This window comes from Nomascus leucogenys, chromosome 4 (assembly GCF_006542625.1).
Source record: "Nomascus leucogenys isolate Asia chromosome 4, Asia_NLE_v1, whole genome shotgun sequence".
Taxonomy (NCBI): domain Eukaryota; kingdom Metazoa; phylum Chordata; class Mammalia; order Primates; family Hylobatidae; genus Nomascus; species Nomascus leucogenys.
In genome coordinates, this window is record NC_044384.1 from 93314831 (window position 1) to 93333344 (window position 18514).

An 18514-nucleotide genomic window follows, 5' to 3' on the forward strand; every position below is an offset into this window, starting at 1 on the left:
GCATGTTCCTGGGATACATATCAGAAAGCATGACTAAGGATCCAGTTCTGTGATCTGTCTTTTTAACAGAATGAGGGTGCCAATGTCTCACCTATGTCTTTCAAAGGTTCCACCACCTCCCACTTTGGTTCTGATCGGAAGAACATGGAAACCTGTTGTAAGGCAATCTCTGCAAAGACATTTTAGAAACCCATTAGTCAGACATATCAGGAAAGGGCCATATGCTGAAGATATTATTCTTGTAAATAAATCCTCATAGTCTATGACCTTTTTTAAAAACTTAATTACCAATAATAATAATAATAATAATAATAAAGAAAGAAAATAAACACAAACTAAATGCAATGTGGGATTTTAGATTGCACCCTGGAATAGAAAAAGCACACTAGCAGAAAAACTGGTAAAATCTGAATAAAGCCCACAGTTAATAGTAACATTACTAATATTCACTTCTAGCTTTGATAAATGTGCCATGGTTATATAAAATATTAACATTAGGAGAAACTGGGTGAGAAGTATATGGCAATTTTCTGTACTATCATTGCAACTTCTTTTGTTTAGTTTTGTTTTTTGTTTTTTGAGATAGGGTCTCACTCTGTTGCCCAGGCTGGAACTCAGTGGCACAATCACAGCTCACTGCAACCTCAACCTCCTGGGCTCAAGTGATCCTCCCACCTCAGCCTCCCGAATAGCTGGGACTACAAGCATGGGCCATCACGCCTGGCTAAATTGTTTTTGTTTTGTTTTGTTTTGTTTGAGACGGAGTTTCGCTCTTGTTACCCAGGTTGGAGTGCAATGGTGCGATCTCGGCTCACCGCAACCTCCACCTCCTGGGTTCAAGCAATTCTCCTGCCTCAGCCTCCTGAGTAGTTAGGATTACAGGCATGCGCCACCATGCCCGGCTAATTTTGCATTTTTAGTAGAAACAGGGTTTCTCCATGTTGGTCAGGCTGGTCTCGAGCTCCTGAACTCAGGTGATCCGCCCACCTCGGCCTCCCAAAGTGCTGAGATTACAGGCATGAGCCACCATACCCGCCCAACGCCTGGCTAATTTCTGGTGTGTGTGTGTGTGTTTTTTTTTTTTAGTGACAAGGTATTTGCCATCTCACCCAGGCTGGTCTCAAACTCTTGGCTCAAGAGATCCGCCCATCTTGACCTTCCAAAGTGCTGGGAATACAACCATGAACCACTGCACCCAGCCCACTGCAATTTCTATGTAAATCTAAAATTATTCTAAAATGTAAAGTTTATTTTAAAAATTATTAATAATGTGAAAATGTATATTTTTCAAAACTGGAAAATCTAGAATATGTAATCTAGCTGGTCTAAGCCAAGAATTCAGTATATGCACCAGACCACAACCCAAGCCCAAAACTCAAAACGTGTTCTAAAGTCAGCTGGGAACAGTATTTAATGTTGCTCCAAGTACTATTTATCCCATCTGGAATTATAGCTTTCATCAACAAAAAAGTGATTAGCCTTAAATATATACTAGAAATAAAAGCCAGTGTACAGCAACAACATGGTTCTATTGTGGAAAGTCTCCGAGTGCCTGTTTACTGGGAAAAAAAAATCCATCCTCTTTTTGTGTTCATTTATCATGAAAATGCTTCCCCCTTTTAAGAAGACAATGAGAAAGGAAGTTCTTTAAAATTCTCTGCATTAAGAAATTATGAAAATAGCTGTGCTTTTACATTTCCTGTAAAAAGCAACATCTGTAATTTGCCATTTCCCCTCATTGCAGTGAGTAAATGAAGCCACTCCAGATCCTTGAAAGCAAACAGCAATCCTCCAAATGCACTGTGGAATTTCACTTCTGCCTAGCATTAACTACATTCCAGGCAGACTGGTGAGGCATGAGGGATTCAGTAGAAATGCTCTCCATGTGTCAAAATGACCTTGTTTGGAATTCACATGTCAAGAGCTTGGCAAACAATATCATTTGGATATATTTTATAGTATATTTTGAGTTAAGAGATCAGGGAAGAAAACAATTTACTAGCTATCTGTTTACTGACTCAATATGTAAAGTGTCAATGGCATCTACTCAGAAGAAAACATGTGATGTGATGACCAAATACAAAACTGGCTCCATTCACATTTGTTCTAACTACCCCGGAGTGTGACAAACCATCTGGAAGATCTGGGTGCAGCAGAAACACACAGACTTTCATTATCAACACTGGAAACTTTGTACCTCTTCTATAATTCATGTTAATATAAAGTGTTTTTAGTATTTCCAAAGTAACTCGAACATAAAGAAACTTAAAAGGAAATTAAGTGAAAAATCATTCATATCAACTCTGAGAAGGAGCATGAAAAATAATTCTCTAACGTGTACAATGTCATTCTAAAAGACTGACAGTGACACGGAATTCCCTACAAAATCATTATTCAGCAATATCTACCGTATGCTACTATGTGCCATACATTGTTTTAGGAATAGGGGAAATAGCTGTGAACAGATGGAACATACTGGATTTCTCACTGATAAACTGAGGACTGTGAAATAGCTTTCTTCATTTACGGGGAATTGGAGAAAGGACAATTTCTTCCCACTGAACTGTGATTTACTGTCAAATAAACTGCATGACTATCATGTGCCAAATAATAACCCCCTCCTTCCACAGACTCAGGCAACACATTTCAACCCTAAATATCTACTCCTTTACTTAGAAGCCTTTACTGGTTCCCCACTTCCTTGCCCAAATCAAGACCAAACTTATAAACCGAGTGTTCAACCAACCTCTGGCTTTAACCTACCTTTCTGGCTTTATCTCCCACAGTGTGTGGGGTCTCTCTGCACTCTGAGATTTGCCTACCATGGCCCCTAAAGACTGGCCTGCCCCCACTCCCTCAGTATTTTCCATCTGGCCCAGACTCAGCCCAGATGTTCTGCTCCATTAGCCAGGACTCTCTCCCTCTCTCCTTCTTTCTCTCCTCTGTACACTCTCAGTGCTCTATGTGTCCCTCTCTTATGGGATTACCTGCGAATGTCCTCTATTAGGGCTACTCTCTTCCACTAGACTGTATGCTCTGGCTGGAAGGGTAAAGCCAGGATATATCTTCTCAAGCTGCTCTGCCCAGAGCACTGACCACTGCCTCTTGGCCTGGCTACCTTCTACTCACCCCTCAGATCTCCGTGTAGGAATGAACTCTTCCGGGAAGCCTTCTTTCAACTTTAGGTGTGGATCATCCATGCCCCCACCCCCTTCCCCAAGGTGCTCCCTTGGCAGAGTAACATTTACTCTGCCACAGCCATCACCTGTCAATCTCCCTGTGTAACTGTCATGGAGTAGGAAGTGGGGGAATTATTCTTTCCTCCTGGCTGTATACATAGCACCTAGCACACAGTAGATGCTCAATAAGTATCTGATGAAGCAGGAATCAAGGGTTCAATTGTGTTCAGCAGATGTGGAAACTCTCTCCCATTAGAACATGAAATCCATGAGACGGAAGGCATCTGCCCTCTAGTTCTGACACAGGAACTGACTGACATATGTGGAAAAACTGCATGCTCAGAAAGTGCTGATAAACAAGCTGGAGACAGGAAATGGAGAGCACAGCCTTCAAGTCCATCCTGTGCTTCCCACAGAGCTCAGTTGTACCAGGCGCCCCCAGTGCGAGCAGTCATTGAATTCCTCGATCACAGCCCCATGGAATGACTGCAGGGAACAAACACTGACTCCTCTAGCACTGGAGCTAGGGTCCAGACCCCTAGTCCACTACAGCAGGTTGCACTGCAGAGAGGCCTGCAACCTCACCAAATACCCTGCTGTTGTTCTAAATATAGTCCTCTTTCCCCACTCTCTCCCTTTTTATATCCTGGAGTCCACTACTGTCCTACCTTTTCAAGGGATTCCTGGGGCTTTAGGCCTAAAAGGGGAACTTCAGCACTCCCTGGTCTATTCCCCCTCCCCAGCCTCTTGTTTTATAGGTCAGGATGTGGGCCCACAAAGAGGAAATGCTGCTAATGACAAAGCTGGGACCAGGATACAGGCCTCTTGATTTCTGGTCCAAATGACTTTTGCGTGGACATTAAAACCCCCTTACTCCACCGGGCACGGTGGCTCATGCTTGTAATCCCAGCACTTTGGAAGGCTGAGGCGGGCGGATCACGAGGTCAGGAGATCGAGACCACAGTGAAACCTCGTCTCTACTAAAAATACAAAAAATTAGCTGGGCGTGGTGGCGGGCGCCTGTAGTCCCAGCTACTCAGAGAGGCTGAGGCAGGAGAATGGCGTGAACCCGGGAGGCGGAGCTTGCAGTCAGCCGAGATTGCGCCACTGCACTCCAGCCTGGGCGACAGAGCAAGACTCCGTCTCAAAAAAAACAAACAAAAAAAACCCCTTACTCCAAGAGGGTATAAGGACTGAGGCAGTAAGATGGCTACAGTGCAGTGAGGCTTTTAAATTATAGAAGTACCTTGTTAAAAAGATGAATATTGTAGGTCAGGCGCAGTGGCTCATGCCTGTAATCCCAGCGCTTTGGGAGGCCAAGGTGGGCGTTAGCACGAGGTCAGGAGTTCAAGACCAGCCTGGCCAACATGGTGAAACCCCATCTCTACTAAAAATACAAAAAAATTAGCTTGGCGTCGTGGCAGGTGCCTGTAATCCCAGTTACTCAGGAGGCTGAGGCAGGAGAATCACTTGAACTGGGGGGCTGAGGTTGCAGTGAGCCAAGACCACGCTACAGCACTCCAGCCTGGCCAACAGAGTGAGATTCCATCTCAAAAAAAAAAAAAAAAAAGTAAGGGGGATATATATGTGAGATAGATTCTCAACACAAACTTCTCAGGACCAGGAGATACCTGTTTTCCCTGCACAACAGCTGGCCCTCAATTAGACTTTCTAATTCAAATGAACACCTCACAACTCCCTCACAGAAGACCAAGGGTCTACATTTCCTTTCTGAGGATTGGCTCTTCTGGAGAAAACCTGGAAAAGAAAGAAAGGCCCAGCAGCCCCAGGCTGGGGACCCAGGGAAGAGAGAAGGAAGCTGCCAATGTCCTGAGAGCTCCTGGTTAGCCATCCCCTGGGAGCAGAATGCCATCACAGTCCCCCTCCAACAAGGCACCCTCACCCTCCATCAGAGTGAGGACCAGGAAAAGTGCTCTGCTGATTCTGGCCACCACTTGAACACAGAACTCAAATCCTGCTGAAATGAAGCTGGGTGGTGACTGCAGACCATGTGGAAAATGAGAAGAGGTGGAGACATTACCCACATTAAAAGGGAAAAGTGGGCCAGGCACAGTGGCTCATGCCTGTAATCCCAGCACTTCGGGAGGCTGAGGTGGGCAGATCATTTGAGCTCAAGAGTTTGAGACCAGCCTAGTCAACAAAGCGAAACCCCCTCTCTACATACAATTAAAAAATTAGCTGGGCATGGTGGTATGCACTTGTAATCCCAGCCACTCAGGAGGCTGGGGCACAAGGATCACTTGAACCCAGAAGGTCATGGCTGCACAGAGCTGGGATAGCGCCACTGCGCTCCAGCCTGGGCAACAGAGTGAGACCCTTGCTCAAAAAACAAACAGGGAAAGCGGCCCTGCTTAGAGAAGTGCCACAAAGTGAGGGTCATGCAGGGTATGTTCTGTGGGCCATGCTGTGAATCTCGGGAATGGTCCTGTCAAGCTGGCATGGAGGTGGTGGCCTATGCTTCCTTTTCCTGAGGTGGCTGGTACGTCAGCCTTGAGGCTAGACAAACTCTGAAATTTCATTCAAAGGGGGAAATAAATCAACATCTCTCTGAAAACAGCATCCATCACCTATTGTTTCATTCCAGGATTGTGCCCGCTGAATAGCGGCCAGCACAGGTTCTGGCAGGAGTTTCTGGTGGTCTTTTTATATCCCTGCCCACATCTGCTTTGGACTCCTGACCCTCTACCATGCTGGAGGCCTGGGGGTGGGGAGGGGGAGTGGAGATCAAAGACGACAACAGCATGTGGGGCAGGTACAGAAAAAAGCAGAGAACCGACAACTGTCAGAATAGACAACCTTCTAGAAGCCACAGAGCATTTTAACTTAAACACTCAGACCAGACTAAAGTCACACAAATGTACAATCCTGGCTAGGGCCCTCCCTTTCTGGGGGCCTTAGTTGAACTCATTTATGAAAAGAGAGGGTTAGACATGATACATCTGCTCTAAGATCCCTTTTAGCTCTGACCCCACGAGACTCAATGTACTTCTGGTGCCAGCTCCCTGAGAGCAAGGAACACATTTATTTGTGCCTGCATCCCCAACACCCAGCACACATCACATTTGTTGAATAAATGGCATCATTACACGTGCACTACACCTTGAAGCTTACCCTCAGGAGAACATTAGCAGGCACTCGCAGGGAATGAGGGAGATAAACCACTGAGTGGGCCTGGGTTAGGGCTGATTTGACAAGTCAGTCCAGATGGCCTGCTGTCTGACAATTTTGGGAACAATCAAGGTGAAACATTGAGAAATGAAAGCCACAAAAGATGCTACTTTGACAGAATTCAAGCTGTCCCTAGAGCCCCATTCCTATCTGTGGTATCTTTTCTCTTCCGTGAACAAAAAAACAAGTGGAGGCAGGAATGGAATCCTTGTAACAACTCAATGCTCCATTTGGTAACTTACTGTAAGTGTGAGTTTGAAATAAACTTTCCTTCTCTTGGTTACACTCTAGAAAGGCATTTTCCTTAGCCCTGCAGAGCACTTCGGTTAGGAAATGGCAGGTTCATCATAGCGGGAAGCTTCTCACGCTTTAATGTGCATGCAAATCACCTGGGGACCTTGTTAAAATCAATCTTGATTCAGGAAGTCTGGGATGAGGACTGAATTCTGCACCTTCGACAAGCTCCCAGTGATGCCAATGCTGCTGGTCAGAGAACCACACTGTGAGTTACAAGCCTCAAGGGCTGTGGTTTTCAAACTTGGCTCCATATTGGAATCACTTGGGAAGCTTTACAGACTACAAGCTCCACCCACAGAGACTCCGATTTAATCAGCATGCACGCAGCCTGGGCATGAGAAATTTTTTTAACGCTCCCCAGGTGATTTTACTATGGAGAAAAACTTGGTGCCTGCCAAGTAGACATCTGTTTCCCCTCTCTGAAATAGGAATATTTTGGTGAATGAATGGGTATGAATAAATAAATAAAAGTGAAATAGGAATAAAAGTGCCTCTCTCTAATTACTTCAAAAGCAGTGTTTTAAGGACTCAATTATCTGATATGGTGTATTCTCTTAGCAAGTAAAGTAACAATATCCATAGTTCCACTTAGAAAGTCTCTAAAGCATGGTTTCTCTTTAACAAATCAGGTGAAACAATGGTTTCTACTGTTCTTTTCAAAGTGACACCAGAATGTATTAAATATTTAGTTTCTCATTCTGCTGACATCAGGCTTAGGTTATGGATGCCAGCTTTGAGTGTAATCCGTACTGGAAGAGAAGCCCTTTCAGCCACAGTACCTTGGCGGCTGCCCTGATCCAGGAAAGATTTGGAAGAGAATGACTTCCTATGCTTTGCACTGAGTAGGTCTCAGGGAGCAAACAGGAAGACACAGAAAGGACCCTTCTGAATCACTGCTGTGTTTAAAGTAAATTCCCAGAAAAAACAGAAACACACAACATATCGTAAATACAAAAACAGAGCCAAATACAAATCAGATTAAGATTATTGTATGTACAAGGTGTTGATTAGAGGTCAAAAGTAATATAAAAAATTACTGTATGCGTTATTGTGGATTAATTATTATTATTATTATTTTTTTTTTAAGACAGAGTCTTGGCCGGGCGTGGTGGCTCAAGCCTGTAATCCCAGCACTTTGGGAGGCCGAGGCGGGCGGATCACGAGGTCAGGAGATCGAGACCATCCTGGCTAACACGGTGAAACCCTGTCTCTACTAAAAATACAAAAAATTAGCCGGGTGTGTTGGCGGGCGCCTGTAGTCCCGGCTACTCGGGAGGCTGAGGCAGGAGAATGGCGTGAACCCGGGAGGTGGAGCTTGCAGTGAGCCAAGATCGCGCCACTGCACTCCAGCCTGGGGGACAGAGCGAGACTCCGTCTCAAAAAAAAAAAAAAAAAAAAAAAGACAGAGTCTTGCTCTGTTGCCTAGGCTAGAGTGCAGTGGTGCTGTCTCGGCTCACTGCAATCTCCACCTCCCGGGTTCAAGCGATTATCCTGCCTCAAGCTCCCGAGTAGCTAGGATTACAGGCATGTGCCACCATGCCTGGCTAATTTTTGTATTTTTAGTAGAGACAGGGTTTCACCATGTTGGCCAGGCTGGACTCGAACTCCTGACCTCAGGTGATCCACCCGCCTTGGCCTCCCAAAGTGCTGGGATTACAGGCGTGAGCCACCGCGTCTGGCCTATTGTAGATTACTTACACTCTGTTCTGTCAGGGAAGACAATAAAGGCAAGAGTATAAGTATATATACAATAATTTCTCTTCCATATTTTTCTGTGCAGACTTTACAAACATTTTGGAAGTAAATTATTTTCTTCTTATACATCTACAGTAAACTACAATCAAGAAAATCTTAGTAAATTCATAATATGCTATAACAAATGTGTATACATCCCCATTTTGAGAAAACGTTTCTCCCACATACGTTAATTCCACCAAGGGACAGTGCCTCTTTAGCCATGTGACCATAGCTCACAGATTCCTTCGCTTACCAGTGTAGTTTGCGGAATAGTTGTTTGGATCTAAAAACTTCTTAACCAGCTCACAGTTAGACAAGATATGATTTGTGGTGATCACGTTGAGATAGTTCTGAAGACCTTTCTGCCTTTCAGCTATGAATTCACGGTCCATGTTACCAATCAATTTTTTGGGAGGAAGAGGTAGACTTAGGCCTGCAATCTTAAAAAAAAAAAAAAAGTTACACTCATGTCATCCACAAATAAGAATCAATACAAAAATCTTGACCTATCATATTTCATTAAACCTAAGACAACGTAGATTTTAGATGCATCCTAATTTCAGTGATATAAAAATTGTGAAAAACTGCATTTAGAATTGATAAAATACTGTATTAAGCATATTTTATTTTATTTTTGACATGCAGTCTCACTATGTCACCCAGGCTGGAGTGCAGTGGTGTGATCTTGGCTCAATGAAACCTCCACCTCCTGGCTTCAAAAGATTCTCCTGCCTCAGCCTCCTGAGTAGCTGGGACTACAGGCATGTGACACCACGCCCAGCTAATTTTTGTATTTTTTAGGAGAGACAGGGTTTTACCATGTTGGCCAGGCTGATCTCAAACTCCTGACCTCAAGTGATCCACCAGCTTCGGCCTCCCAAAGTGCTGGGATTACAGGTATGAGCTACCACACCTGGCCAAGCATAGTAATTTTAAAACTTTATTTTTTTAATGTGCTTTTATTTTTACTAAAGTTACATAAAAACATAATTTCAAGAGTAACTCACTTTCTTAAATTATTACTGGCAGTCCCATGACACCCCTCACCCCTACCAGGTGACATAACCATTCTCTGCTCCTCTAAGATAGCCACATTCGAGTCTCTCAGCTGATCTTTTGACAATGGGGAATGCTCATACTGTCATGGCTTGATTTTTCATTTTTAGGCATTATCTGTAGATTTCCCATTATGGAAGATGAGGATTAAGTTCTCTTTCACAATCCTGACCTCATCTCACACACATCCTGTCCCTAATCCTCCTGACATCATTATATTATAATTTTATTTGGTACAATATTCACATTTACCTTAAGTAAATAATATTCACAACTGAGCTAGAGCCATACTTACTTTTCCTTTACAGCAACTTGTAGTCTTTTTTTTTTTTTTTTTGGTTTTCTATTCAACTTGAAAGTCTCCATCCAAGCCTTCTCTCAACACACTCAGATGCACAGCTGCGTCAGTTTTATCTTTTGAAGGGTACCTTCCAGAGTCCAACAACCTACTCCAAGCAGGACTGGCGGTCCCTACACTGCTGCAAAGCTGGCATCCTGGGACCTCCTTTCATCCTTATCCTAGAGATGTTTTTGCTTTTGTTGTACTAAATCCCATTTTGTATCCCCTACCTTCCTTTTTGTACATAATTCCCTTGTTTTTGGTACAGTGTACCCTCTGTTGGTTTTTTTTTTTTTTTTTTTGAGATGGAGTCTTGCACTATCGCCTAGGCTGGAGTGCAGTGGCGCGATCTCGGCTCACTGCAAACTCTGCCTCCCAGGTTCACGCCATTCTCCTGCCTCAGTCCCCCAAGTAGCTGGGACTACAGGCGCCCACCACAACACCCGGCTAATTTTTTTGTATTTTTAGTAGAGACGGGGTTTCACCGTGTTAGCCAGGATGGTCTCGATCTCCTGACCTCATGATCCACCCGCCTCAGTCTCCCAAAGTGCTGGGATTACAGGCGTGAGCCACCGCACCTGGCCCTCTGTTGGCGTTAAAAAGGAGAGCAAGAGATACATTTTTTTGAAACCTTGCATATATAAGGATGTCTTTATCCTCCCCTTATACTTGATTTATAGCTAGTGTTGATGTGGAATTTTAAGTTGGGAATACATTTTCTTCAGAATTTTATTTTTATTTATTTCTTTATTTACTTATTTACTTACTTACTTTGAGACAGAGTCTCGCTCTGTCACCCAGGCTGGAGTGCAGTGACGCAATCTTAGCTCACTGCAAACTCCGCCTCCCGGGTTCAAGCAGTTCTCCTGCCTCAGCCTCCAAGCAGCTGGGATTACAGGCATGTGCCACTGCACCCGGCTAATTTTTGTGTTTTTAGTAGAGATGGGGTTTTACCCTGTTGGCCAGGCTGGTCTCGAACTCCTGACATCAAGTGATCTGCCTGCCTCGGCCTCTCAAAGTATTGGGATTACAGGCATGAGCCACTGCACCCAGCCTTTCTTCAGAATTTTAAATAAATATTTGGTTGTCTTCTAGTTTATAGTGCTGCTGTTAAAGGTTCGAGCATATTGATGCCTTTTTTTTTTTAAGAGATAGGGTCTTGCTTTGTCACTCAGGCAAACACTTAGCTGTGTGTGGTGGCGTGATCACAGCCCGCTGTCACCTCGAATTCCTGAGCTCAAGAGATCCTGTCACCCCAGCCTCAGAAGTAGCTGGGACTACAGGTGCACGCCACCACACACAGCTAACCATAATGATTCTTGATCCATTTTTTGTTGTTGTTTTCCCATAAGCTTTCAGGATCTTCTCTGTGACCTCAGTTTGTGACTTTCATGTGTCTGTTTTCATCCCTCATGCTGAGCACTCAGTCCTTTCAAACTAAAAACTAATCTCAAGTTCTTTGGCATTTTATTGTATTGTTAGGTCATTATTTCTTCCCCTCCATGCCTTCTGCTTTCTTTTACTGAAACTCCTATTTTTTCAATGTTGGACTTCCTGGACTGCTCCTGTAATTTTATCTTTTTAATTTTCTGCTCTTTTTGTTTTGTTTTGTTTTGTTTTTGAGACAGGTTCTCACCCTGTCACCCAGGCTGGAGTGCAGTGGCATGATCACCGCTCACTGTAGCCTCAACCTCCTGAGCTCAAGCAATCCTATCACCTCAGCCTGTACAAGTGGTGCACACCTGTAGCTGGGACTACAGATGTGCACCACCATGCCCGACTAATTTTTGTATTTTGCTTTTCTTTTTTTTAAAGAGTATTTCCTTTATCTTTTAGCCCTTCTAAATAGATGTCTACTGTTACTTTTTATTTGTAAGTATTCTTTTCTATTCTTTTTCTTCCTTAATAGCACCCTGAATGTAATACCATTTCTTATCTCTCTGAGAAGACAAAAGACAAACTTTCTCAAGTGTCTAAAGCATTCTTCTCACTGCATACCTTCTGCTTCCTGATGGTTCCTTTTTTTCCTATTTGTTTTGGTCACTTTCGTGTTAAAAGTCTTTCTTGGTGGGAGTCAGGTATGAACAGGAACTGGGATTTAAGGGCGACACGTCAGAGGTATCCCAGGTCTCCTTTTTGCCAGAATTACGGGAAGATAATGTTGTGGGATGTGAGCAGTGAAATTTAGGAAAAGCAGAGAGTCCTACAAAACATATCCACAGGAAGACAATTAAAGGGCAACTTACACCAAGCAGGTGAAACTCTAACACTTCAAAAACAGATGAGGAAGAACGTGGCAAATTTTTACCAAAGCTAAGTATTGAACACGGAGAAAAAGTAAACTAGTTCTTAGGTATAAAAATAAAGGGCTACCGGGAGCAGTGGCTCACGCCTGTAATTCCAGCACTATGGGAGGCTGAGGTGGGTGGATCACCTGAGGTCAGGAGTTCAAAACCAGCCTGGGCAACATGGTGAAACCCCGTCTCTACTAAACATACAAAAATTAGGCAGGAAAGGTGGTGGGCACCTGTAATTCCAGCTACTCAGGAGGCTGAGGCAGGACAATTGCTTGAACCCAGGAGGCGGAGGCTGCAGTGAGCCAAGATTGCACCACTGCCCTCCAGCCTGGGCGACAGAGCAAGACTCTGTCTCAAATACTACTACTACTAATAACAATAAAGGGCCACCAAAATATATAAGCTAGTATCTGATCAGACTAGTTATGTCTACATACTCCTTAAAAAAATGAAGTCCGGATAGGCGCGGTGCCTCACGCCTGTAATCCCAGCACTTTGGGAGGCCGAGGCAGGTGGATCACCTGAGGTCGGGAGTTTGAGACCAGCCTTACCAACAAGGAGAAACACCGTCTCTACTAAAAATACAAAAAATTAGCTGAGTGTGGTGATGCATGCCTGTAATCCCAGCTACTTGGGAGGCTGAGGCAGGAGAATCACTTGAACCCGGGAGGCAGAGGTTGCAGTGAGCCGAGATCACACCATTGCACTCCAGCCTGGGCAACAAGTGCGAAACTCTGTCACAAAAAAAAAAAAAAAAAAAGAAGAAGGAGAAGAAAAATGAAGTCCAAATCCAATGAAAACATTTAAATAAGAAACAAAAATGAGTCCTGTAGGAGTCTGGTGACCCTTGGTTATCAGCCCATATTCAAGAGTGGAGCACCAAAAGTTGACTGGAACCTCTGGGTGAGTGCCCTGGGGTTTATCTACTGTGGGCTTTATTTTATCAGATGACCCTATGCAGCTGTTTTACTGGACAAACCTTTAGTTCTTTCCTCTTAGGCTGGACAGATTCCCCTAAAACAATCTTCTAATACCCTGCCTGAAAAGTCTGAAGCCTGACTGCCAGAATTCTGGGAGTTGAGACAAAGAAGGAAGCTAGGGAGGGAGTGGGGTCCTCATATATATTATGTACATGTTTTCAAATGTGCCTGCATTTCCCAGCCTAAAGACTGTTTGACTCTCTCCAGAAAATAAACTTACGGTTTTTTGCTAGAGGGAGGAGGGCAGGCATAAGTTGTACGGACATGGGAGATTGGGGGATCTGACTGCTTCTTAAACAGACATGCAACTCCTTGACCTTCACCCCACTCTGGGGGCAGCACCTGGTACTGCCAATGCTGGAACCTTCCACGGGTTCTGTGATGTAAATTGAGACCCAATGAGATTATCTGCTTCCCATCTCAGAATTCTGCCTTCCTACATTTGCTTAATCAGTTAGCTCTCACCCACTGGATTTTCAGCTTAAAGTGTTTTATTGTGGTTTTTTCTTCTCCTGTTCTGTTTGTCCTTCAGAGTGTGTTTGTGTATATAAACAATCCACTGCTATTCTAGACTGATTTGGGGAGGGAGGAAAAGTAAATACAGGTACTCAATCTACTATCATTTTCCACATTATTTAAAACTTTTAGTCTTTTCTTTTTTTTTTTTTTTTAAGAAAGAGATAGGTCTCACTATGCACTTGAACTCCTGGTTGCAAGTAATCCTCCCACCTCAGCCTGCCTCTCGAGTAGCTGGGACTGTGAGTTTATTTTTTAAACATAAAAAGCAAAGCATGAGATCAGCATTTTAATTTAATGAGCAAAGTCACTTTCAAAGAGTAGTACTATTCTAGACTTGTGCTTATATTAGAGCAGTCCAGTGGCATGTGTATTGATCAAGGGTAAGGTCTAAAGAGAAGGGCATCTTGAATTCAGAAAAGGATGTAATCTAAACCATTAAATTGGGGAAACCTAACTAAGATTGTTCCATTCTGTATTTTTCAAACAACAATGATGCAGCCAAATGAAGACCTTAAACTTGATACTGGAAAAAATGAAAAGGTTGGCAGATAATTCTAAATTGCCAATTTCTCAAATATAATTACGAAAATATGTCAGAGCATACACAGAGTAAATTTTCTATCACAGCATAATTCATTTCCAAATAAGATAATCAAATTTCACATCATTTGCCTCATTTATACAGTTAGGCTTTATCTAATAGCAGTTTCTTTTTTAGCTGAATAAAATGCATACATATGAAGAAAGTACATCACTTAGCTATTGCACATCCAAGCTAATCACTTTATTTTTTGGTTCAAGGACATAATGAATTAAATCAAGGGTAGGCTGGGCACAGTGGCTCATGCCTGTACTCCCAGCACTTTGGGAGACCAAGGCAAGTGGATTACCTGGGGTCAGGAGTTAGATACCAGCCTAACCAACATAGCAAAACCCCATCTCTACTAAAAATACAAAAACTAGTCAGGCATGGTGGTACACAACTGTAATTTCAGCTCCTCAAGAGGTTGAGGCACAAGAATCGCTTGAACCCAGGAGGCAGAGGTTGCAGTGAGCCACGATGGCACCACTGCACTCCAGCCTGGGTAATGGAGTGAGACTCTGTCTCAAAAATAAATAAATAAATAAATAATAAATAAAGGGTAATATATTACCCAAAACACAACTGATGTATCTTTCCTGAAACTACTTTATGAAGTTGCAGAAGATCATCTCATTTATGTGTGTGTATGCTAAGTTATCACTTAATGTTGTCTATAGGTTCTTACAAACTGGGACTTTAAGCAAAATGAATAACAAGACTAATTTTTTTTTTTTTTTTTTGAGATGGAGTCTTGCTCTGTCGCCCAGGCTGGAGTGCAGTGGCGCAATCTCGGCTCACTGCCAGCTCCGCCTCCCGGGTTCACGCCATTCTCCTGCCTCAGCCTCTCCGAGTAGCTGGGACTACAGGCGCCCGCCACCACGCCCGGCTAATTTTTTTTTTGTATTTTTAGCACAGACGGGGTTTCACCATGGTCTTGATCTCCTTACCTCGTGATCCGCCCGCCTCGGCCTCCCAAAGTGCTGGGATTACAAGCGTGAGCCACCGCGCCCGGCCTGCCAACAAGACTAATTTTACCATAGGCTAATTAATTAATTAATTTTATTTATTTATTTTTAGACAGAGTTTCGCTCTTGTCACCCAGGCTGGAGTGCAATGACACAATCTCGGCTCACTGCAACCTCTGCCTCCTGGGTTCAAACAATTCTCCGGCCTCAGCCTCCCAAGTAACTGGGATTATAGGTGCCCGCCAACATGCCTGGCTAATTTTTGTATTTTTAGTAGAGATGGGGTTTCACCATGTTGGCCAGGCTGGTCTCAAACTCCTGATCTCAAATGACTCACCCACCTCAGCCTCCCAAAGTGCTGGAATTACAGGTGTGAGCCACCACGCCCAGCCAGGCTAATTTATATAAACAAGAATTAACTTCCTACAGCATATTTCTGGTCAAAAAACATCAGCAAACTTCTAAAGACTTAAAACATGTCTAATAATAAACAATGAAATAAATATTACCTATATATAATTTAAGAAAGATTAATAAAAACAAGAGAATTATTATTTGGGAGGGTAGCTGTTGTTAACTTGGTGTATTTTTGCACTTAACATTCATTACTTAAAGCAATTATATAGATATTAAAATGTAATTAAATAATCCAGAAGAAATGGAAAATTACTTAAGCAATTATAATGCTTAGCATTGGTGAGATTTTACCAACTTAACAAGATAATTATTTACGCCATGTTTCCAGTTTAGGGTCTCAGGTGGCCAGAGCCCATCCCATGTCAGGGTGCACTCACACACACCCACACTCACATGGGGACTATGCAGACATGCCGGTTCACCTAACCTGTACGTCTTTGGGACATGGGAAGAAACTGGAGTACCCAGAGAAAATCCACGTAGACATGGACAGAACGTGCAAACTCCATTCACACAGTGGCCTTGGTCGTGGATAGATTTATTTTTTTCTCATCAACATTACAACCAAACAATGTTGAACAAAACAGTGTTATCTGAGAACCTGCTGTCTTAGCCCGGGATATGGTTACACAGGCACAGAAAAAATGTCTGGGAGAACTCACACCAACTGCTTAACAATAACCATTTCTAGGAGTGGGTTGGTTCATTAATTTTTATTTCTCTACTGTGAAATGTTTACAGTGTTCATTTACTACTTTTTTTTCAATTAAAGAAAGAAAATTGCTTTTGTTTATCAAACTGATTGTATATGGATCAAGGATTTTTAAAATACCATTACCTAGTATCAACAGATTTGCCTGCACTACCACATAGCAGCAGCCCCAGCTGAGTCCACATCACTCAGAAAGGAGTCACATCTGACATAATTGGATTCAAATCCCAATATTCTGGCTCCTTTTCTTTCATTGTGGGGATGTGAGAATGAATTTCATAAAGTATCTGTTTTGAACTTTGTGGCTTCCAAGCTTCAACCAATCCATTTTGTCAAGCTTCATTTCACTTTTTTAAATGTATTGCTCTGCCCAGACATCCCATCAGTTCTTTCAAACTGTCAGGTGAAACAAAGAGCTCTTTTGCTAACAGCTGCAATTATAATGTCCCTGCTATGTCAGACAGACCGGAAGTGGTTTTCCTGCCCTAAGTTTAAGATCTCACAAAAAAAAAATTCCTAAAGGTACTCAGACTATGCAACATATGTGTTATTTTAAAACCCCGTCTCTTAAGATTATTCAAGAGACACTTACTTTCTCTTTCAGCTTTCTCCTAGAATTTCTAAACTGCTTACCAATTACAGAATAGAAAATTTAGAACTCCAATGGCTAATCAGAAGGGAGGGAAAAAAATACTACACATGGAATAATAAAGTCTCTAAGCCACTGATTTCCTAGACACCTCCACACTGATGACTTCAAGCCAGGATGCCTCATCATCTCACTTTCACTACCTTCCTCTTTAACATGCCCTATGGATTCCCTTCTTGAGTTCCTTATAGAAGGAGAAGAGAACAAGGCAGCCAGCAGAGGAGTCCCCAGAGTTCCATGCACAATTGCAGAGTGAAAATGGAAAGGGGAGCCCAGCCACCATGGCTCACACCTGTAGTCCCAGCATTTTGGGAGGCCAAGGTGGGTGGATCACCTGAGGTCAGGAGTTTGAGACCAACCTGGCCAACATGATGAAACCCCCATCTCTACTGAAGATACAAAAAAATTAGCCAGGCATGATGGTGGGCGCCTGTAATTCCAGCAACTTGGGAGGCTGAGGCAGGAGAATCGTTTGAACCCGGGAGGTGGAGGTTGCAGTGAGCATGATCTCGGCTCACTGCACTCCAGCCTGGACAACAGAGTGATACTGTCTCAAAACAAAACAAAAAAAAAGAAAGAAAATGGAATGCAGGGAATGATTCCCAAATTGGGATTTAGAGCCCAAAATTATATGACAAACTATATTACAGTTTCAAGAAGACTAGCTTTTATCTGGAGAGAAAACTTTCTTTTTTTTTTTTTTTTGAGACAGAGTCTCGCTCTGTCGCCCAGGCTGGAGTGCAGTGTGGGATCTCGGCTCACTGCAAGCTCCACCTCCTGGGTTCACGCCATTCTCCTGCGTCAGCCTCCCGAGTAGCTAGGACTACAGGCGCCGGCCACCACACCCTGCTAATTTTTTGTATTTTTAGTAAAGACAGGGTTTCACCATGTTAGCCAGGATGGTCTCGATCTCCTGACCTCGTGATCCACCCGCCTCGGCCTCCCAAAGTGCTGGGCTTACAGGCGTGAGCCACCATGCCTGGTGAAAAACTTTCAACCTCAATCTGTTCATCACTCCTTACTTCCAACATCAGATCTTAATGATCTGCAAATTGCCTTCAACCATATTCCAGTCAGTATCCTAGGGAGTTCTAAGCTTTCAACAGACCCTCAATTTGTCTCAACCCCCTGCTGTCCCCTGGAGTACAGTAAAGTCTCTCCAAGGTCAACAATGGGCAATAAAATTCTAATTACAAAACACTTGTGCTATAAGAGACCTCAGAAGTCATCTAGTTCAACCCCTTTATTTCAGCGGCGAAAGTGAAACCCAAGAGAAGAAATGATGGACTCGGCCGGGTGCAGTGGCTCACGCCTGTAATCCCAGCACTTTGGGAGGCCGAGGTGGGTGGATCACGAGGTCAGGAGATCAAGACCATCCTGGCTAACACGGTGAAATTCCGTCTCTACTTAAAATACAAAAAATTAGCCGGGCATGGTGGTGGGCGCCTTGTAGTCCCAGCTGCTCAGGAGGCTGAGGCAGGAGAATGGCGTGAACCTGGGAGGTGGAGCTTGCAGCGAGCAGAGATGATCACACCACTGCCCTCCAGCCTGGGTGACAGAGCAACTCCATCTCAAAAAAAAAAAAGAAAAAGAA

The 18514-nt window shown here is 43.4% G+C and overlaps 1 protein-coding gene across 17 annotated transcripts in view; it reads right to left on the reverse strand.

Moving 5' to 3' along the window:
- The window catches only part of PXK (PX domain containing serine/threonine kinase like), a 92990-nt gene that overhangs the window by 36092 nt on the left and 38384 nt on the right, over window positions 1–18514 (reverse strand). For all 17 annotated transcript variants that reach the window (XR_004029733.1, XM_003257235.4, XM_012497281.2 and 14 more), the window contains exons 4-5: window positions 8656–8842; window positions 92–169 (exon numbers count right to left, since the gene is read on the reverse strand). Coding sequence is in view for 16 of the 17 variants with exons in the window: in XM_003257235.4 (XP_003257283.2) it covers window positions 92–169; window positions 8656–8842 (265 nt within the window). In the remaining variant the exon portion in view is untranslated. The remainder of the gene's footprint in view (window positions 1–91; window positions 170–8655; window positions 8843–18514) is intronic.